Below are 21,437 nucleotides of genomic sequence, written 5' to 3'. Positions count from 1 at the left end.
GTCGATGATGTGAGTTTGATAAATAATAAGACCGACGAGTATTACGGTAACATTACTCTATTGTACTTAAAGTGATAAGTGGATTATAAATTATGATGATGAGTTTCGAGTACTAGGACTAGGACAAATGGTTCTCGCTGTTATTCTGCTCTATTATACGTTTATTTTTCATATTCGTCTAATTTCGTTCAACAACGAAAATGGAAAAAAACGGCTTATATATACTTACAGGCGCGATCGCGGACCGACGATGCATCGTTGTACATCTATATGTAGAACAAAAGTTCTCTCTTCGAGAAAGCGTATTTAACGGAGAAACAATAATATCGTGGCATCGACGGTTCGCGTCGAGATGTATGTATATACATTATCGGTTTATTACCATATAGAATGCATGATCCGTTTCATTTATCAGTATTCGATATTTATTCGCGATAACTATTTCGTTCGTGTCCATCGTGTATAAACAGTCGTTACATGTGGTGTAGTCATTTTCCTGTCGTGAATTAATCGTATACAAACAAAAATATATGTCTATTGCAGTGAAAAATAATGCATAGCCGACTCTTACAAAGAAACAAAAGTACGCAGTTCTTTGTTATCTAAAGTCACTTGCAAGTTTCTTTGTCGGCGTAGTTTATATGCATATACTCGAAACGAAGCTCTCGACATAATACGTATTGTATATACAGCCGAAGCCGCCAGCAACTTCACTTGTTGTGTCTTTATTATTACGATTTTCTTTTATTCCGAAGGTAGCATAAAATTTGATTTGTTTCATCTCGACTTTGGCTCTACTCGTTTATATGGTAGGCATAGCACAATGAAGTAAGTATATAGATACGCGTGCAAAGTATACAGAAATGGAAAAAAGGACGATCAGGAATATAGAATGATTTTGGTCATCGAAGAGTCGTTATGGACTATGGACATTACTTCATTATTTTATTGTGTATGTACAGTTGTACAACACAGCCAGCGGTGACGATAACTTACATTGCTCTCTCTCTCTCTCTCTCTCTCTCTCTCTCTCTCTCTCTCTCTCTCTCTCTCTCTCCTTCTCTGCTTCACGTTATATACTCGCTTTTATTACTTTGTTTTTCTTTTGACATCGCTTATTTTATTATTATTACGTAGATGCGCAACTTAACGATTTTCGCGTCAAATCGACTTTGAGATATATCGAGTAGTACAAAAGTTCAGTACAAAAAACATTCCATGCCCATCGCTTTGTATTACAAAAAATTCTACAAGTTTTCGGAAAAAATATTGTATTAGAAACGCTAATAATGTGTGTATATGTATATAACACATGCAAGTTTCTACACGATAGTTGGCAAAAATGAACGAGAGTTATTTATTACTATAGTCACATTGATGCGGTACGAATTGTTTCAGCCTTTTCAGTTTTAGATTATTATTCGTATAAGTTATTATTCACTTTACAGTTTTTTTTCTTTCGAAATCGCAGAAAAATCGGTTGATGTGTTGTGTAGGCATGACGATGACAATTTTCTATTACGCACAAAATAATGTCTGGTATATTATACACAAAAGTATAATGTGGAAATTTGATTAAAAAAGCATTTAGCTTGAGTTTCGAATATACCACTAGTTTCGATAACATTTGCACCTTACGCTGCTTGGTAACTGCTCTTTAGTTCAGCATCGGTAAGTTTAAGATATAGGGATTTTTTAAATATAGTGATCAACCAAATTATATTGCTATTTTTTAATCTAGTAGCAAATAGTTCTGAGTAATCGACCTGAAGAATTGAAGAACTGGTGCGTGTGGTATGCGCTGGTAGAGGATTTGCAACATGATGGTAACAAGATATCAACTGTGTGTTCTTAAAAGTGAACCGGTTGAAGTATATTATATATAATAGAAGCACAATAAATCGTGCTCATCTTTCGTGTACAACTTTTTCCCCACAAAAAATCATTGCCGTTCAAACGTATAAAATATAACTGACTGTATAAGATTAATATGGTAAATATATAAAAAATCGTATTAAGTTTTCATCAGATCGTAATGAGATAGTAGAAGTAAGGATCATTAAATTATAGTGCGTGACACAAAATAAGAGCTCGTAATTAATATTTAAAGTTTATCTCGCGATCAAATAAGCAAACAGTATCATAGTATACTATGGGAATAGTATCGCATGCTTATTTTAAAAAATGCATAGTAAAACGGCGAAAAGAATGAAGTAAAACGTCCAAAATCTGTCGGGTTCTTATCAATTCCAAACAGACAACAGGATAATACTATCATTTAATCGATTAATATCGCGGTGTGTGTGTGTGTATATACATTTAATAAAAATCATCATAATACATTATATAGTAATGAGATAATTATATAAAAATAATAGTAGCGTAATTATAGTTCGTCATTAATGTTTGCTCCTGATGGTTAATGCTTATGCGATGTAGTATACTATTATATCGTGTTATATTTACAAGGTGTAGCAATCATAAATTTTGCCATTTCGCAAACGCAGTGACGCGCGAACGAGGCTCGCTGCAATTAAAAAAAAAATGTCGGCAACATAATCGTGATGACATTTTTCAATCAACGCTAATACATACATTGCGTTGAGCGCTGCATGATGCACATTGATCGCCGCTGATGAAGGGCTTAGAGCGGAAAGGAACAATTGAGGATTTGCGAGAAGAATTTAACGCGTGATTGAAGCCCATGATTCCGTTCACTTTGTTTACGAGATATAATTAGATGAGAATTTGATCACTTGACATACTCGTTCGTATATCGCGTTTTCGGTAATCATTACAAACGTTATCACTTGATCATATTAAATAATTATTATGTGCATACATGCGTGTGCCATCGTAATGCAGCGGGTGTCGAGAAGAATTCCTTGAACTATGTTAGCAACTTCATGAACACTGACAGTGTGGTTACTCCGTTAATATCGCATTGCGTATTTATTTTTCGTCTATTATTTATACGAATATTTTATAAAGTCCGCCTCGGGATGCGGCCGAGAGAATACGCACTTATACCTTTTGGCATCCATATGCAATATTCCTATAATGCAGTCTTCCTATGTAAGTATATATTATTCCATTCTGTATCGTGTATTTATACGATTTAGATAATTTTTGCGACGAGAAACAAGCGGCTGGAATTCATTCGTTATCGTTCTTTAAAATACTTTGTTCTTAACTGATCAAAAACGAAAAATGAAAAATAAAAATATTCTAGACAATTGTTCAGCAATTATCAATAGTTTTAGTATATAGTTATGTATAAACAAATAAAAGTGTTAAAAACAGATGCATCAGTCTTAATTATATTGGTTCTTTTCAAGGATAGAAGATTTTTATATGAATCTCGGGGATGGATAAAATTTTGTCAAATTTCTGGCTGAAGTATAAGATAGTATTGTTTTTATTCGAATGGTTTTATACAAGGCAGTTACGGAAAAAGATTTTTATACAAAGAAAATCGAGCGTTTCTCCGCTTATCTCGGGGAGAGTTAATTCTTATACAAACGACATACAAAAAAGAGAAAGAATAGTCCTTTATACAAACACTTTCCTCGGAATCAAAAGTCAGAAAGATAAAAGATATATAAATACATTCGACGCATAAATTATACACGAAGAAGAAAAAGTAAGAAGACACAATAGAGTGCAGATGCAATAAGCGCGTTTATGCATGTATGTATAGATATATATTTATGTATATAAAAAGAAGAAAAAAAAGTTGATCTTTATATAGGCGGTTCGAGAAATAAATAATAAATAGCTCCATGACGCCCATAAGTATATGTGTATATGCATATGTGTTTTATGTATATACGTGGATAATGTATACGCTCGTTCCTGGAGAAAACATCTCCTCATCGCATACTATATTTTAAATACGTATACGCGTACAAAGTACCTATACGGAGAGGTTTGCTCCAGGACGCGTTGACGAAAAACAAAAAGAAAAACAAACGAAGGAATTCGACGCTTCGATCACGGTGTCAGTGCTGATGCTGTTACACAGGAGATGCAGCGCTCGTTTCCGCAACGGTACATCGACACAGTCCGCATCGCACTCGCTTTTCTCGTCGCATCATGCGATATGTACATTTTGTTTACTTTACTTCTTATTACTTGCTTTCAATATATTCTCGCGTTCAACTTTCTTTCTTTTTTCTTTAAATTTCACTAACTACTTAAACCCATCGCTCTCGCGTCCTTCTTCTTATACATATACTCGATTTCCGGTATCGTCTCTGAGCTCAAGCGCATTACACTTTATTTTACTTTTTTTCGCTTTCGGATGCTTATGTACACGGGGAGAAATTTTCATATTCGGTTTTCGTATTACAGAGTTTCTATAAGATTGTTCATGACACGTACACACATAGACAGATTATATCGGTAGTTTGATCATTCGATTTTCTTGCACAGTTATAGCGATTAGTTGAAAGGACTAAATGTCGATTGATTGCGATACCATATTAAATCGATTATTAAATACACACTAATAGATTGATTACCTTTTTTTCAATATAAAAACTTTAATGAGTATATCAAATGAAGTTTACATTTCTTTCTCTCTCTCTCTCTCTCTCTCTCTCTCTCTCTCTCTCTCTCTCTCTCTCTCTCTCTCTCTCTCTCTCTCTTATAACTGTAAAACAATAAAGAATGTACGCATGCATAATTTATTAATGTTTAACGTATAGTACTTATTTCGTATATAAATTTTACACTTGTCGTCGTTTCACATACACGCACAATGGTCGTTAAGAAAAAATATTCTCCCCCTGTACACATTCCACGCTCTCAATCTTTCGCGTTCTTTCTTTCTCCCTCTCCCTCATCATCTCTAATTCGGATTGGCACAATCAACAAGATTTTCCGTAATAAAGATACAGTTATCGTTTACAATCTGTATTCTGTGTATCATTGGTTTTCTAAACAGGAAGCATGCGATTTCTCTCTCATCCCGTCTACGTGTGTGACAGCTTCGGGTGAGACTACTGTTTTTTTTTATTATAGCTTTAATCGTGTTATGCCCTTCTCTATTGAAGAATCGTGTAAAAGCCTACTACGAGGATTCCCTTTCACTTGCGCGAACTTCCATCGATCCTTCCCTCGACCTTCCCTCAATAATGACATTGTATGTCTATATATTATACGGACTTGCAGAGTGCGAGACAACGTCAACGTAATTTCTCCAAATGTACGCCCCCGCAGTCTGCGCGAGTTTTCTTTTCTTTATAATACGATTATAATAGTCTTTCCAGTTCATGGTTTTCTGGTTCTTGAATTTACCTGGTCCACTAAGTATTTTAGAATTCTGTCATTGAACTTGCCGCGACGATCTCTAATAATCATTCGATACCACGATAGAACGCGCTCTCGCGACTTTCCCGAGCAAATTGAATGACAGAATTCCCTTAAGTATCAACGTGATCACTTTTCCGAAAAAAATGTATCAGCTTGAGTTGAAGTGTGAGTGTTTGTATCAAATGTCCTTTCCGATGAGTTAATTAGATTCGTAAACGTCGCTGCTGCCCCTTGACGAACTGCGTTATTCGTTCGACAAGGGACGCATCGGACCGATCGAGTCGATGAGTATACGATTAAAGTGTGTGTTTGTCCTGACACGACGGACCATCGAAATCGAAAATTCTAGATTAGTAAATCTCTCGTAGTGTAAAAGTTTGGCTGCAAAAGTCTGTAAAAACGTACAAACGCGCAAGACGCAAATATCAAAACTTCACTTTTTATAGGAGAAAAACCGCTTTTATGTCGCGTGGCAGTCCATTTTTTCAAACCCTTCGTCTCGTACTCCGCGCTGCAGTCATCAACGCGTCGTAGTCGACGCACTGTTGCGTTTTCGGTTCGGACCGAGAGACAAGATCTGTCTATATTTTTTTTGTTTTTTTTTTATTTTTTCTCTTTTTTTAAAGTTTAGTTTGATGCAGGATGTACGAAGTCAAAGATGTCGCGTGAAGGATGAATCGGTGTATGTATGATTTTGTGTATATAATGCTGTCACGTATTCATTCCTACTCGGTTGTTGTATCTTATTTTTCTTCTTCTGTTTGTCTGTTACATTGTTTATCCTTATTTTTAATTTACGCAGTTGTATATTGTATGAATATTGGTTACTTTACTCGTATAAGAAATTAGAAAAGGTTTTGCTAAGTTTCGTCGAAGTATAATAGCTCCTCACGCGTGTTTAGTTTTTCTATGGGTAAAGAATTAAAAAATTGACATTCATTATTTCTTCCTACATAGTAAAAAAGCTTTAGGAGCACACGTCTTACTAGCTTCGCCGAACGAATGCCGATCGTTCTCGCGCGTCTTTAGTCTTTTTTTAATTTAATCGTGTATACGGTGTTGCTCAGTTTTTATCAGCGGTTTAATTTGCTCTCTGTCATTCGCCTGCTTTATTGTAAACCCTTGAATTATTTTATGTTCCTTGACCGTTCGTTTATTATTTAAAAAAGAAATGCATTTCCCTCTTAATCCCTGCAATGATTCTCGCTCTCCTGTTCGTTCCCTTTCTATAATCACACACTCTTACGGTTCTCTCACACTCGCTTTCGGACGCAACATATATTATTATTTATTTTTTCAACTTTCGCACTATTCATATTATTCTTTGCCTTTTCTAAATATTTAAGTAAAAAAAAGTGATAAAAATCAATAGTATTTACGACCTTAACACAGCCAAATCTTTGTTAAAAAACACTTGTCTACTCGCGATGGTTCTCTCCCTCTTCATTCTTTATGATGGACTTTTTCTTAAACGTTAGACGTTATAGCGTTATTACGTTATACAGATGTACATACTTTGTATTATACACATCATCTATCTGTTCTTTCTTTATTTTCCTTTTTCATCTTTTGCCTCCCACTAAGCATATCGAGAAGTTTTCTTTATGTTTAAAACTTCTCTCCTTTCTCGTCACTTCGTACTCCATTGAACACTTGGTGGATCTATCAATTATAGATAACGTAAGATTAACTTCAATCTCATAATTCAGAAACATCCTTTACCCCATGATAAATACTTAGTCTAAATTTTTTGTCTACAATTAGAAGGATAACAAATTTTCCTAATTTTTTTTTTATTAATAACGGTAAGATTAAACAATCATGTAGTAATAATTTTGTTTTTCCATTCTCTTTCTTCGAGTAGTGTGGACTACCTTCTCTCATTCATCATTAATATATATTTTTTATACATTTTATAAATTAAAAACAAGTTCGTAGAAATTGATGGAAAAGCAAAAGTAACAACGCATGAAGTCAAAGGATATGTTTGAATATAAAACTGAAGTCCATCTGCCACAAACGTCCATGCGGGCGATATAATCGATCTCGCTCTCCATCTTGAAATACAGCATTAATCAACTGCGATTGATACAACTTTCGTTAAATAATTGCAATAGTACAACTATCTATCTTATGTAACAAACATCGATTCTCTTTTCATCCTTTGACTCTGCCGTAATTCGGGAGAGGAAAGGACCCGGAAAAAATCATATGCAATTATCCACAATAATTTACTTTCAAACGGTAAGCAACTCATTGTTTTATTATTCTTAGAGTTATATACTCACTGTTATAAAAAGATTTCTCAAATCAAAAACCAGATCACGAAAGTTCCGAAGCATTGGAGTTTTTATTATAAAAGTTACATCACAGCAATTGAGGAATTTAAAAATGTACAAATTAAATTTAAGTTGCTATTTTTAATAGCATTTGAATGCTGCGTTATTTGATCGAATCGTAAACTATACGTAGCGAATCACATACAATTTACCTCCCGGGGAGTTTTAACAAACGCGCCTACGACACATGCCTCCAACTCATCCTGGCTAATACCTGTCTCTTCCATTATTCATTTTCCTTCTTCACCGCGTACACGTTTATCATTATTTTTATTAATTTTTAATTATTATTCTTTTTGCTAATCGGTCAACATTCGTCGTCGTTATACGTCTGAGCGACAAAAACATACGCCTTTCGTACGGCCTGTAACACGCATATAAAGGTATATTTGATAATGAATAATCTAATAATGTACAAAGTACGTGTACGTGTAGTTGCAAGTAAATTGGGCTCATCTGTTTGTTCGTCATTCTTCTCTTCGCACATTCATCCTTGTTTCATAACGATTGGGGAGTCTGTCTACGACGAAATTCTTTTGGCAGTATCTTTATTTTCTTTTTGTTATTTCTAATAAATCTTGAACATTCGAATGTCATCGTAGAAGCTTCGCTATCGCCCATTACGCAAGAGAATACTTGGTTTTTCAGCTTCTTCTATGCTTCTCTCGTACTTCTATACACGTACACGTCCTAACGCAATTTTCCTAAATTGTAAATGGCAGTATTAGCGTTCATCCTACTTTTTTCTCATTTCTTCGTCAAATCTTCTTACTTCGTCTTTCCGCGCTCACGAAACAGTTGTGTATGCATGTATTTTTTATTTTTCATATATATTTATCGTAATGTATATATATATGTGTATGTGTAAGTTCAAGTGACAACTACTCGCGATTCTTTTAACATGTAAAATTACTAATAAAAAAACAAAATGAACATGTATACGCTTGTTGTTGTCATTTTTGTTTAACCTTAAATCTTTGCCTAACCTAGGGTTTTGGGTTACATTGAAAAAATCCTCAGTCGATTTAATCCGGCAGTTAGTCGTCGAGTGCTGATTTCGAATCGTATCTCTCGCGTACCCTTCTTGCCGCATATAATGAGAAAAGACAATTAAATGAATCTTACAAAATAAAATCGTATATCACTTATATCACTATCGGATTTCTGATTCGAGGCGTTTCACTCTCAGACTCCGCTTGCAACATTTTTCGCTTGTGCGCAGAATTGCTTGTCGTCATTATTTTTATATATTTTCAACATTTTATAAACGCTTTTGCGCCATAAAGGCTCCGGCGATATTAAAATCGTCCTCAGGAGTCGTAGCATTAAAGTCTTTTATTCATAAAGTGTTTTAACACACGCTTTTGAAGATCCTGCGCTATAAAAAAATCGGTGAAAGTGACGCACCTCAAATTTAAAATGCAACAGTACACTCGCGCTCTTTCGAACTTTTTGTATCTTAACGCTTTCACACCCGAATCGCATTCACTCTCGTGTCTAAACACTTGTTTTCACACTGTCGCGCATGGCTCCATCGCATTTTCTCGTCATCTCTCACGTTCTCTCGTAAAAAAATTTTACAATATAGTCTTCTCCGCCTAGTCTCTTAGTCTCGCTTAACACTGTATTGCTATACAAATTCGCGGTGGCACGCTGTCGATTGAGCGGCCACGTGAGTCGTCCACGCTTCGCCCCGCTAATCGACCTTACATTCCGTCCACACCGTGTGCGTAAATCGTCAATTTCTCAATACTCGTGAAAATTCACAAATATGTCTCGCAGAGGGTTCGAGGAGTTTGAACGACTCACGCGTCGAATACGCTCGCGACGGCGCTTTTTGCTAATAACAATAAAATTATATAATAATGAGCGTGATAATAAAGTGTAGGCAATAATAATAATAATAATAATAATAATGATAATAATAATAGCTATAATAATATAATAATAAAACCATATAGACGTAATAATAACGATAATCGGTAATAATAGTAATGATGATGATAATAATAATAATCAGAAAAAAAAATAATTAACAATAAAAGGTAGCAAATAGAAAATAAAGATCCGTGGACAAAATTAATCGTGTGTATGTGTGTGTATGTGTGTTCATCTCTCGTGAGTGTAAAAAATTGCATACTACGTGGTCGTGGTGATTCTTCCTCCGCATAATCGCGCCCTAAAACTCGCTCGCTCGCTCACACACTCGCGCTCGCAATCGCTCTCATTCGTCCCGATTCGTGATGATCGTAGTGGCAGTGGTTCGGTGCCGCTCGTTCACTTGGGCACGCGATAGTAGCGCAGCACGAGGTAGCCCATCGTTCTGAAGACGACAAGGAAGGCGAGAAGCACGGCCGTGTTGGCCCAGAGCGGCAGTCCGTAGCCCTTGGCACCACCCTGACTCTCCAGGATCGCCGTCACTGGTATCGTCGTGCCGTTCTTGCACTCGGCGAACTTGCTCGGCTGCGAACACCTGCGACAGAAGCGTGATCATTCGTTATTGTAATAGCCGTTCGTGCACACTCATATAGTATAGCATAAATATACTCACGTGATGGGTTCGCCGACGCCGAATTCGAGTATCTGCATGTTCTGGTAAGCGTAGTGCACCATGCTGGCGTATCGGGCCCAAGCGAGCCAGGGCGGCACCGCCGTGGCCAGGTAGCCGCCCAGTAGTTGCGTCGCCAGCGTGTATAGCGCCGAGGCGGTGATGCTCACCTGCAGATCCAGGCAGCAGGCGCCCACAAAGAAACCGACGCTCTGCAATTCAATGGGGCGACATTAGACAATGGCGTTAATATTATGCATCCCTCGTCATTTCCGTTTAATGATCCTCGAATTGCGAGAGCCCGCTGTAGCAGCAGCGAGCAGTCGTGCTGCTGCGCACAAAAGCAACTCGCTAATTCGACGATGATTATTGGGAAGGCGCGCGCGCTTGCGGTACGACAAAGTGATCGTTTCTCTCCCGTCCGAGGTAAATAGCTCGTGGCTGTATACTTAAGGCAAAACTACCGAAAACATGTAATTTCTCCTATTATAAAATCGACCATTTCGCAAGCTCGCCCGCTCGGGCGCCGCCGAAAGAAAGCAGATAAAAAGAGGCCAGCGCAGCAGCGAGAAAAAAGAGCTGCGCATGGCGTGCGTACTTATATATGTATACCTGGGCGACTATTGTGTTGAGAAGTAGAAACGCCAGTAACGTGACGAAAACGGCCAGGCTGTGAAAGCCGAGCATGGGATAACTGATTATGTGGTAGACCGCAGGAAGGGTGATCGTCAACGGCAGCTCGCCGACCATCTTTGCGAGGTAGTAGGCCGAAAGACGATACGAGCCCGACAACCGTTCCTTATTGATGACCTCCCGTTCCGGCGGAACTGCAATTACGAGCACGAGAGAGGTAAAAAAAGAGAACAGCATTAATACACGTCAATTTCATCGCCATCCTTTCGCAAGTTTCCGTTTGTATACTCACAGCTCGACAGAGCGCCGAAGTGCGCGAAGAGCATCCAGTAAGTCGTGCTGAAGAACATCCAGCCCTGAATGTCGTGGAGAGCTGCCTCTGTGCGGGGCAGTCTGAACCAGAGTAGACCGGCCAGCAGACCTAACGCTATCGTCTGCAGCCAGTTGAGGCGCGAGAGCATTCGTGGTCTCGCCTCTTGGAAATTCCTCTCCGATAATACCTGCGAAAGGAAAGCACAGGTTATGTAAAAAATATCAATGAAATTCAATCGAGCCTATAATTATTATACAATATCAGCAAACTCACTTTGAACTGAGACCAGAAGCTCGTTGGCCACTGCCAGCTGTAGTCGTCGTCGGCTGAGCTGGCGTTGCTGCTGGCGTGGCTCTGCGTGTCCAGCCAGAGTGTGCGTCCCTCGTCCTCCTTGGCTGCTTCGCGCCAGGTGTGCCCGAGACATGGAATAAATAAAATAGCATCCTTAATTGGGGCACTATAACCGACTTACATTGTATATAATATGTGTGTCTTGGGGTTAGGAGGGCCGAGCGTAGTCGGTCGCACTGTGTGCACACATTCTATGTTTACCCGCAGACTGTCATTCTAAACAAATTGATACCTGTCCGAGCTTCTTCCGCGTCTCGGTATAATCATATTGGGCAGTTTCGCGAGCTACACTAGATGCAGTTCAACGTCTAATTTCGACGTCTAATTTATTCTCGACAACCCACGTTTCTGTACAATAATTCAGCTCAACGACGATGGCGAGAAAGCGCCCCTCCGTCGAATTTTTCCTTACGTGCAAACCGAGCCATTGTACGTAGCTCATCGAAAAACGCAGCTTTTGTCTGTCACCGTCGAATAAAAAAAAAAAACAGCCGTGCCATACAAAGTGCAAAAACCCAACGAAATTTTCGCCGTCCGCCCTTTTGAGCTGTCAAACTTTTTTCCGCTTTTTCTCTCTGCCATACGTGTCTGCGTGAAAGCGCTTCCGCTACACACTCGAAACTGTCTCTCCCTTTGCCATTGCATCCATCACACAAGCCTAAAGCTCAGCCGGTGAAAGTCGACGATTAAAAAAAAATAATATTCTTATCGGAGGGGAGGAACCGGCCGGCAGAGCGAGAGCGTAACGCCGGGAGGAGCATCAGGTACAGCTGTACAGTATCGATCCGTCGCCATTTCTGCCGACGCCGGCCGAGCGTTTCCGGCGGCGTCGGGAGAGAGAGAGAAGCTGCACACGGATGCTCGCTGGACCGAAAAAGCTCGGAGGTTGGGCAATTTTTTATTCTCCATGATGCGCGGCTGATAAAATTGTAATACGTACCATTGTGGGTAATGTGGTGCTCGTGATAATGGATGAGATGGTCGCAGAGCGGATGTTGGCTGGGATTGAACTCCGGGCGCAGTTCCGGCGGGCAGTCAGGTCCCTGTCTTGCAGCCCGGGCCGCGGCCACGATGCGCTCCCTCACCTCCTCCGGGCCCTTGATCTGCTCCACTGCGAAGCAACCATCGTTGTCATTATTATATTATTTTTTCGGTAATTGCACCATGTGCATAACCGATGGAACGCGGAAGAGGAAGCCGTGGTGAGATACGGTTCTCTGACAAAAAAAATTCACTAGCGCGTTTCCTTCTTTTTACCCTGAAAATTTTCAAAGAAACCGCAAGCGCAGCTGGACTAAAAAATTGAGGCAAGAGAAAAGTAAAACTCACGTATGAGGTCGGCGGGATTATAGTGCGGCAGTAGGGTGAGGCCGATGGTGGAGAAGAACCTGCCGATGTTGGCGGTCGAGCCGTAGTAGGCTACCTGGCCTCTGCTCAACAGCAGGAGTTTGTTGAAGCTGTGGAACATGCGGGAGCTCGGCTGGTGCACCGTCACCACGATGCTCTTGCCCTCCTGCTCGGCGTACTTCTTCAGTCGGGATATCAGCGCCTGGGCCGAATGCGAGTCCAGCCCGCTCGTTGGCTCCTTTAAACGATCAATTACATTTTGTTACATTTTACCAATATTAGTTTCGAACGATGAATAATTTTTCACGCAATCGTCTCTTACATCCAAGAGCATTAACGAAGGATTCGTAAGCAATTCGCAGGCTATACTCGTCCTCTTCTTCTCGCCTCCAGAAAGTCCTCGCTTCGTGTAGTCACCGACGACTGTAAAAGAAACAAAAACGATCAGCGACGTTACAACGAGAATCGTGCACCATTTACGTAACAACAACTGGAGCCGATAATCTACCGAAAGTCTCTCTCTCTCTCTCTCTCTCTCTCTCTCTCTCTCTCTCTCTCTCTCTCTCTCTCTCTCTCTCTCTCTCTCTCTATACTGCTGCGCGAGCCGAGAATAGAAGGAGGGCAATGGGTGGCCACCTACGTGCGCTGTACGTATGTATATAGATATAGCGTTTATACTCACTGGTGTCCTGGCAGGCCCCGAGGTCGAGAACCTCGATGATATGATCCACGCACTGCATCTTCTGCGAATGAGAAAGTGTATCCGGAAGCCTGAGGCGCGCCTGGTACTGTAAAACGAGTGCATCGTTATTTTTCTTTTCTCTCTCTGCTGGGCTCGCTCGTTTCAATTACAACCGAGGGTTTCAGTTACAATCGAGGGAGAGGCAAGGCCCTCCGATCTTTCTCATTAACTTTCGAAAGCATCGCTTGGGCCCTCGTTTTTATTTTTCCCGGAGACGCGCGCTGTGTGTATCGCTCACTGTCCTTTGCGGGGAGATAAGGAGGTAGTAAGGGGAAAAAACGTCGAGTCGATCGTTGGGCGTATTTGGGCAGAGGTGAGTTTTTCTTTCTTTTTCGGTTGGCGGTAATTGAGCCTTTGTCTCTTTGTTCCTTTACTCCCCGTTATTTATCGCTTTCCGCCTTTAATTGAAGAAATGTTTATGCGTTCGATCGTATGCACTGCGAATAAACAACTCGCCGAGGCTGTATACAAGTATTATACGCGTAAATCGTTGCAAAAATTCGGATGTAAGTAAATTTCGCGCGACGAGCACGTGCTGCGCACGATAATGGGACACGAGCTGTCCAAGATAAGAAGAGCGCGTCGAGTTGTTTTTTTTTCACTTCGAGTTGCTCGTGTTACGTTAACTATACACGCGGCGCCAGAGATAGCCGAGGCGCACGTGGTTTTTGTTAAAGCAATTCGGCTGAGAGACTCCAGAGCGAAATCTGAGCGAAATGTAAGTATACCGCGCGGGGAGGGAAACAAAAGCAATCGCCTGATGCACTCGGTGCACCTGTTCCAGTGAACTCGAGCCCACAACTTTTACGTCCGTACAAAAAGAGAAAAAAACATTATTAAACAAAAAGGAATGCTCGCGTTCAAAGCGCCTGAAAACCGCCTCGCACGTATACGCAGTTACATAGTCGATTCACTCTCGCTTTCGACGCCTAGCTATACACACATCTATGATGCGTGTACTGTTACGGACGCGTCGAGGATCACAAATCGGCCGCCGCGATCTTTACAAGCGCGCACACGCCACATACCTAGATACGCTTTTTTCCTTCTCGAGCTAATTCATCTTCTCGGAACGCTAAGCGCGCTGAAGCAGCTGTAAGTTTCTCAACTCGCGCCAGATGCGCGTATATGCATTCGGTATAGCTGTTTCGTTCGATCGATCCCATCAGCGCGTTATTTCTCTCCGATGCATCGACGATCTTACCGTCGAAAAGAGCGCGCACGCAACGTCTCCGAAAAAGCCCTCTCTCCCTGAACGCGAAAAAATAAAAGGGATGTAAAAGTACCGTCGAGCGAGAGAGTTCCGGGAAGCGAGAGATCTCGTGCGCGCGGTTATACACACACACACAATGTGGAGGGCCCTTTAAAGAGAGCGAGCTCTCAAAAGGCCCCGTTACACGTCTCCTCTCCTTCCGCGCGAGAGAGAGAGAGAGAGAGAGAGAGAGAGAGAGAGAGAGATGTGTCCCGTTCGACGAATCGTATTACGAGAGCAGGAGAGAGAAACCGTGCTGCTGGGCCTCTAATTGCGCCCGAGCGCGAGTGCATGTGCACACCGGTGGAGCGGCCCTGCTAATAGAGGGCTCGAGTCGATTTTCTTGCCGGGGGCCGGTATGTTCTTTATTTTCTCCTTTTTGGGGCAGCGGAGAGAAATGAAAACATTTATCTTGAATGCGTATTGAGAGACACAGAGAGGATGGGCCGAGGGCTGGCGCGGAGTGGTGTAACTGTACATTTACGGGTTTTGAGTTTTGCACGAAAAGTACGCACTCGCAGCGTGCGCCGATGTTTAATTATGTCGACTGCGTAATACACGATCGTTAAGTCTCAACGGATAATTGTTACGCGAGTGCTTTTTTCGGGGGGAAGGAGTAAATTGACACAGCTGTTGCAGGGTTCGTTTTGCGATGCTCGGAATGGAGCTCGTCATTTAAATTTAAGCTCGCGTATGCAGCGTAATTGCGCGTCTGATCGGTACTGAACTTTTTCTACTAGTAGCCGATATGGGAGTCGACGTGACTTTTGTTCAGCTCTCGATGTCGGACGCGTGACGCTCGTCAGCTACTAGACACACGATTACACTGTTATAAAAAAGGCGAGTTCGTTTAATTCGACATCGCAATAAAAGAAGCCCGGCGCATCCTGCAATTTTAATGGCAAACTGTAATCACGAAGAAAGCGGCAACTCGTTACAAGGAACTTTAAAAAGAGAAGAGCGGAGTATCCGCGTGTCGAGGCGCACGTAGCGTCCGAAAGTTTTTGGAGCAGAGAGCCGGGAACTGGTGGGAGTGTACGAGTAGAAGAGCTCGACTTTCTTGAAGAAACGCGTCGTGCTCCTCGTTGCTCGAGGGCAAGACGATCTATGGATACACATCACATGTGCGCGTGCAAGACGAGCGTATTTCTTTCTTTCGCAACGATCCATCGGCTCTGCTCTCGGGTTCATTAGCCTCGAGCGCGCTCGCGCAGAAGAGAAAAAGTCCAAGCAAGCGCCGGAGAGATCCTGACAGATTGCGGCTGCTGCTGCTGCCTTCGACCGGCCAAATTACCGAATTTCGTGAGGATCGACGATAAATTCGAGTATTTACGCTTCCGCGTTTGTTTGTTGCGCAAACGTGAACGTATCGCGATAAAGTGCTCTTTTACGCCAGTAGTTACAGCATTCTGATGGAAATATTCATTCGAGCATTATAATTGGACTCTAACGCGGGAATTTTAAATTCGAATAAATGAATCTCTCTGTTTGCGTTACTCGACTCTTCTTCTAACCCACCAGCGAGCTTCTCGCGAAAATAATTCTCGGCGTATTATAAAAATCGGGGCAATAATTTTTTACGACAGTGCCGCCGGGAGAGATTATACATTTATAAAAGGCGCCTCACACACAGCGTATAATATCTCGGCGTTCGATCGTCTACACACACCATCAGCCATTACACGCGCGAAGAGAAAACGAAAGGCGCTGCTGTGGCAATAAAAATCCAGAACGAAATTCGCGCGCTTTTTTTTGCTCACTCGCGCGCGCGACATGCAAATGTAGCTCTCTCGGATACACACGCGCGTATACGTATCGAAGAAGCAGCTATATAACGCGCTTTGTGCGTATACGAATACATACGCGGCGCGCGTGACGTCATAACTCGGTCAGTGAACCGCGCGACTCTTACGTGTTTTGAAAAACATTCGGCGCCGTATACACGGCTCTACATGCTGCTCTTTCTTTCTCGAGCGCGGGTGTGTAGGTACGTGTGTGTACGTATTTTTATAGATATAGTAGAGAGAGAGAGAGAGAGAGAGAGAGAGAGAGAGAGAGAGAGAGAGAGAAGGAGAAAAAGCGACGTCGTTCGACGAAGCGCGCGACACTTTCACGAAAATGCGATACACACGGAGACCTAATTTCGGTCGCGGCTCGCTTCCAATTGCGGTGCTTTGAAGCAAGAGAGGCGTCAAGTGTCGTGAGCTGGTACCGCAGAAATGCGCGTATTTTCGAAAGGACGGAAATCCCAAGCGCGCGTTTTTCGCGTTTGAAAAATCGATGATCCACAGAGGGAATGTGTTTAAATACGTCGTGTTTTAATCCGAAAGTAATCTAGAATGAAGCTTGTTCTTCTACCGCGCGCGTTTGCCGAAACCAAAACATTACGGTGTACCGAGTGTATAGTAACTTCGATGCCGTAACAGGAAAAAGAAACAAAACTACGCCTCCACGTAACTTCTTACCCAACGCGCGACTTCAAGTCGACATTCCATTCTTCACCTTTACAACTTCATTGCGAGCGAGCGAGAGCAACGCACGCGTTATAAAAACGAAAACACGCGCGCAAGGAATGAGCGAAAAAAAGCCCCCGAGAGCTCGTATAAAAAAACAAAAGATATAGAAGCCGCCGGCGCGTGATCGAAGGGCCCGTGTATTTTTGGATCAGAAAAAGCCTGCGCGCAGCATCGTGGGCCCCCGAAAAAGAGCCGTTATAACGCCAGAGAGGATGAGAGCGAGCGAGGGAGGGGCAGAGAGCAAGAGAACCCCCTTCCCCGGCTCGCCTTTTTTCGGCCGCTCTCGCGCTTTTATAATACACGCACAACAGCGGCCCGCGTATTATAATACAACTATGGTACACACGTACACACATCGGAGCTCGACGCGTGCTGGACGCCATCATCAGGAAAGAAAGAGGGGACGCGCGCTCGCGCGAGCGAATATAACGGGACGCATCTACTTCGACCTTCTTGAAATTCAAGGAATTCAAGGTCGGAGCAGAACGCGCGCGCGCTTAACTTCGAACGGTATATAAACCGAAACCAGTTCGGCCAAAACAGAGGAAAAAAGGAGCGAGCGAGAGCGAGGAGGGCGAAAAAAGGCTTGACAACGACGAGGACAAAAAAAATGTAACAGTGACCGTAATTTCTCGTGCATGCTTGTGTGCGTGTGTGCGCCATTCTTGGCGGTGCGCCTTCCTTCCTGCTTTCGCGTTCTTTTATTATTACGCGCGCGCCTTTGTGTGTCCCGCCTCGCGCCACAAACACAGCTGCACTTTTCGCGGTTTCCGCTATACTGTATGCGCGAGTTTGATGCTCTCTTTCATCTTTTAATGGCTCCTCCTCCAAGAGCATCAGCCGAGGTCCTTTCCTTTTTCGGGAGAGTCCCCCGAATGTGGGCTACCGAGTCAGTGTACGCGAGTGTAAGCCTTCGGAGGTAAGTACACGGATTCGTGTGCGGAATTGACGAAACGACGACGGCACAGTTGTGCGAGTAACTTACGTCACGTGCGCGGGAGATTTCACCGGATGGGCGACTATGGGTCAGAGGATATAAGCGCATCCACGTGTCCTGCAGCCCGGCGGGTTAATCGACTTCCTGGTGCAGCGACTGAAAAGCGGATGTATTTACCGGGATACTGTGCACTCGCAATAGGCCACATCTTATAACGCGTAGAAATATGTGTTTGTAGAACACGAAAGTCGGAATGAAAAGTAATGCATTTATATTTATGCTCTATCTCTATGACAGAGAGAAAAAGTCGTCGTTATCTGCTGCTGTTTACGACGAGGCGTGATTTCCATTTGAACGTCGCTGATTATCGCGTTTCTTCGTTGCGTGCATATGCGGCGATAGATTTTAAAAATGAGCCGCTCGAACGAATCGGAGAAAAGCTTGCGAGATTTATATACACGTACCGAGAGCTATAAGTCTAACGCACTCGGGTTACCGTATGAAGGGGGCTCTTTGTTCGATCCCTTTCCTATGCGAGAGTATCGTGTGTCAGTATATAGCGGCTTGTGTACATCTAACGCAATCGCGTTGCTCTCCAACGACGATTCTTAGAAAACGCGCTCTAGAAAGAATCCCTTCTCTCTCGCGCACTCTCTAGATTTATGGGATGGCTTTGGTGCGAGGCTGCAGGAAAATTGAAAGTGTGTAATCGAAGCTCATACTTGCGGTGCACACGCGAATCCGGGCGATGCTTTCGAAGTTGAAAAAAAAAGAAAAATAGGCTCACCTCTAGTGTCTGTCGGAGGGTGAGATCGGGGAAGAAGACATCCTGCTGTTGAACGTAGCAGATCCTTCGCCGCCATCTCTTTGTGAGCCTCTCCCGGTTCAGCCAAATCTCACCGCCGTCCAGGCCGATTCGTCCGGACAGGCAGTTTAACAGTGTGGATTTGCCGCAGCCTGAACACCGAAACGCGTGTTTTACTCTCGACGTTCGAGATGAATTATTGATGTGAATCGATGATTTTTACCTGAGGGGCCCATGACGGCCAGAAGTTCGCCCGGCTTGACGACGCCGGAAACATCTCGGAGGAGGGATCGCTTGTCCTTGACAACTTGCAGGTTTCGGAAGACCAATTGCACCGGACGAGAATCCAGCGGACACACCAGTTGTAGCGCTGAACTTTCCACTCTGCAACAGACGCGATATTCGTTATTCTCAATCATCCTTCGTCCAAGCAGCTGATAAAGGGTCATCGAGTTCTCCAAATAAAAAAAAACGCCAATTAATCGTAATCCGCGTGAAAAAAGTCACGCAGTATCGGAAAGGAATGTCACGATCGAATCGACATCGCTCGATCCGCGCTCTCAAGTCCTGCTCTCCGCGCGCAAACGAGTTTTCTAATACGTGTCGACAAATCAACGAGTCTCTCTCTCTCTCTCTCTCTCTCCTCGCCGAGGCGCAAGGGAGAAAAGACGTTTGACATAATCCCGAGCAGATGATCGCAGCTCGAGAAAAAAAAGCTCGCGATCGGAAAGCAGCGTTGAAATGACGGACGATGGAAAGCGAGGAACAAGACGTGAAAACGTCCGTTCAAGGTCGCGCGCGAGAAGAGGCTCGACCGGTCGCATAGTGGAACAATCTCGCGCATCTTTGGCTCGCCGCGACTTTCTAACGGCGCGATGCGGGGAAAAAATTGCCGCTGCGCGAATGAGTACGATATACGGAGAGACACACGGATCGAGAGAAAGAGGGATCAGAGGGAGAGAGAGAGAGAGAGAGAGAGAGAGAGAGAGAGGGGAAAAAAAAGGCAAGTGAATTTCTCGGCTGCGCGCCACGTAAATAGCAGCGTAAGGATTCGGAGAAGCGGGAAATTGAGAAATTCCCCCTTATACCCGTACTCTCCGATCTCCGCCGATGACATTTTCCCCGCGTGCCTTTCCTTCTTCTTGCTCTAGCGCTGTGGCTGGTCTTGTCGCGGCATTAGCTCTCCGTGTGTGTGAGTAGCTGATGACGGCGCCTTATATATGGAACACGTCGAGTAGTTTCTTCGTAAGTCGGTAGCTCTCGTCGGAAACTATACGTGAGTTTCCTTTTCGCGGATACGCTGCGCACTCGGTCGCCGCGGAAGAGACGGGGAAAGTGAACGAGAGGCGTCGATTTGTCTAGCCGAGTTCGCGCATGGGAATCGCAATTACATCGTGATGCGCCCAATGTGGAACATTGCTCAGTGTCGACCACCACGTTCAAAGTTCGCAGAGCGACATGCGACGCGAGAGAGCCGAGTACTGCAGCAGAGCCTCGACTTTATTTGCTTGATTTATCGATCGACGACAGGCGCTGATGAAAATTCGATACGCACTCGGCTTTTATTGTTTGAATAACGTTTTCCTCGCGAAACTCATTCAACCGTTTATCGAGTCAACGCTGCATTCGTTATAACGCAATCCACACGTCGCACTAAAAGTAAACCTCCGCCAAAAAGCAGCACCGAAAATTCTACACAAAAGATTGAACAAAAAAACAATCTCCATCCGCAATCCTTCATCGCTCGAATACGCGCGGGGCACAATCAAACCTCGACGTTCCCGTCTCTCATCGGGCCTCTCGCTGCCCCGTCTTTCTCGCGCGCGCGCGCGCGTCCCGAAAAGCCAAGCGCGCACGTAATCAACGAACTGCATCCAACCGTCAGCCAGTCAGTCAGCGGCGTAAAAAAAATAAAAGGAGAATCGGCCCGTTCGCTGCGAAAAAGAGAGGAAGAAAGCAGCAGCACCCGCTGCACGAATATCCGCAGAAAGTGCGATGCACCGTATAGAGGAGAGAAAGCGGCGGGGAGAGGCCGAAAGAAGAACGGGCCGGGCTACGGCGAGAAAGAAAGAAAGAAAGAGAGTATGTAGCGGATAATAAATTCCCAGCATGCGGCGGTATCACGTCATCTCGGGTTCGTTGAACCAAAGCCGATGACGAGCGGCGCCTGGTGTTCTGCACTCGTGTGTGTGTGTGTGTGTGTGTGTGTGTGTGTGTATCGCGTATATCTATATACAAGCATCAGGCTACATAGATGCGATCGCCCGCAGCTGAGAGTAGTATCCGCGAATGAGTTCGATGTGTGTCGCATGCTATTAGGCAGCTGCGCTGAACCGCT

General features: G+C 43.4%; 1 protein-coding gene across 3 annotated transcripts in view; it reads right to left on the bottom strand.

Moving 5' to 3' along the window:
* Positions 1–921: 921 nt before the first annotated feature.
* Positions 922–21,437, bottom strand: part of LOC100120799 (ABC transporter G family member 21) — a 101,625-nt gene continuing 81,109 nt past the window's right edge. For all 3 annotated transcript variants that reach the window (XM_016983146.3, XM_016983147.3, XM_008212370.4), the window contains 11 exons: positions 19,323–19,483; positions 19,082–19,251; positions 13,530–13,635; positions 13,170–13,270; positions 12,830–13,085; positions 12,441–12,611; positions 11,423–11,544; positions 11,129–11,336; positions 10,816–11,030; positions 10,207–10,415; positions 922–10,128 (listed from right to left, as the gene is read on the bottom strand). In XM_016983146.3, coding sequence (XP_016838635.1) covers positions 9,933–10,128; positions 10,207–10,415; positions 10,816–11,030; positions 11,129–11,336; positions 11,423–11,544; positions 12,441–12,611; positions 12,830–13,085; positions 13,170–13,270; positions 13,530–13,635; positions 19,082–19,251; positions 19,323–19,483 — 1,915 coding nt within the window. In that variant the 3' untranslated portion in view covers positions 922–9,932. The remainder of the gene's footprint in view (positions 10,129–10,206; positions 10,416–10,815; positions 11,031–11,128; positions 11,337–11,422; positions 11,545–12,440; positions 12,612–12,829; positions 13,086–13,169; positions 13,271–13,529; positions 13,636–19,081; positions 19,252–19,322; positions 19,484–21,437) is intronic.

The sequence above is a fragment of the Nasonia vitripennis genome, chromosome 2 (genome assembly GCF_009193385.2).
Source record: "Nasonia vitripennis strain AsymCx chromosome 2, Nvit_psr_1.1, whole genome shotgun sequence".
Taxonomy (NCBI): Eukaryota; Metazoa; Arthropoda; class Insecta; order Hymenoptera; family Pteromalidae; genus Nasonia; species Nasonia vitripennis.
This window is presented reverse-complemented; position numbering and strand designations above follow the sequence as displayed.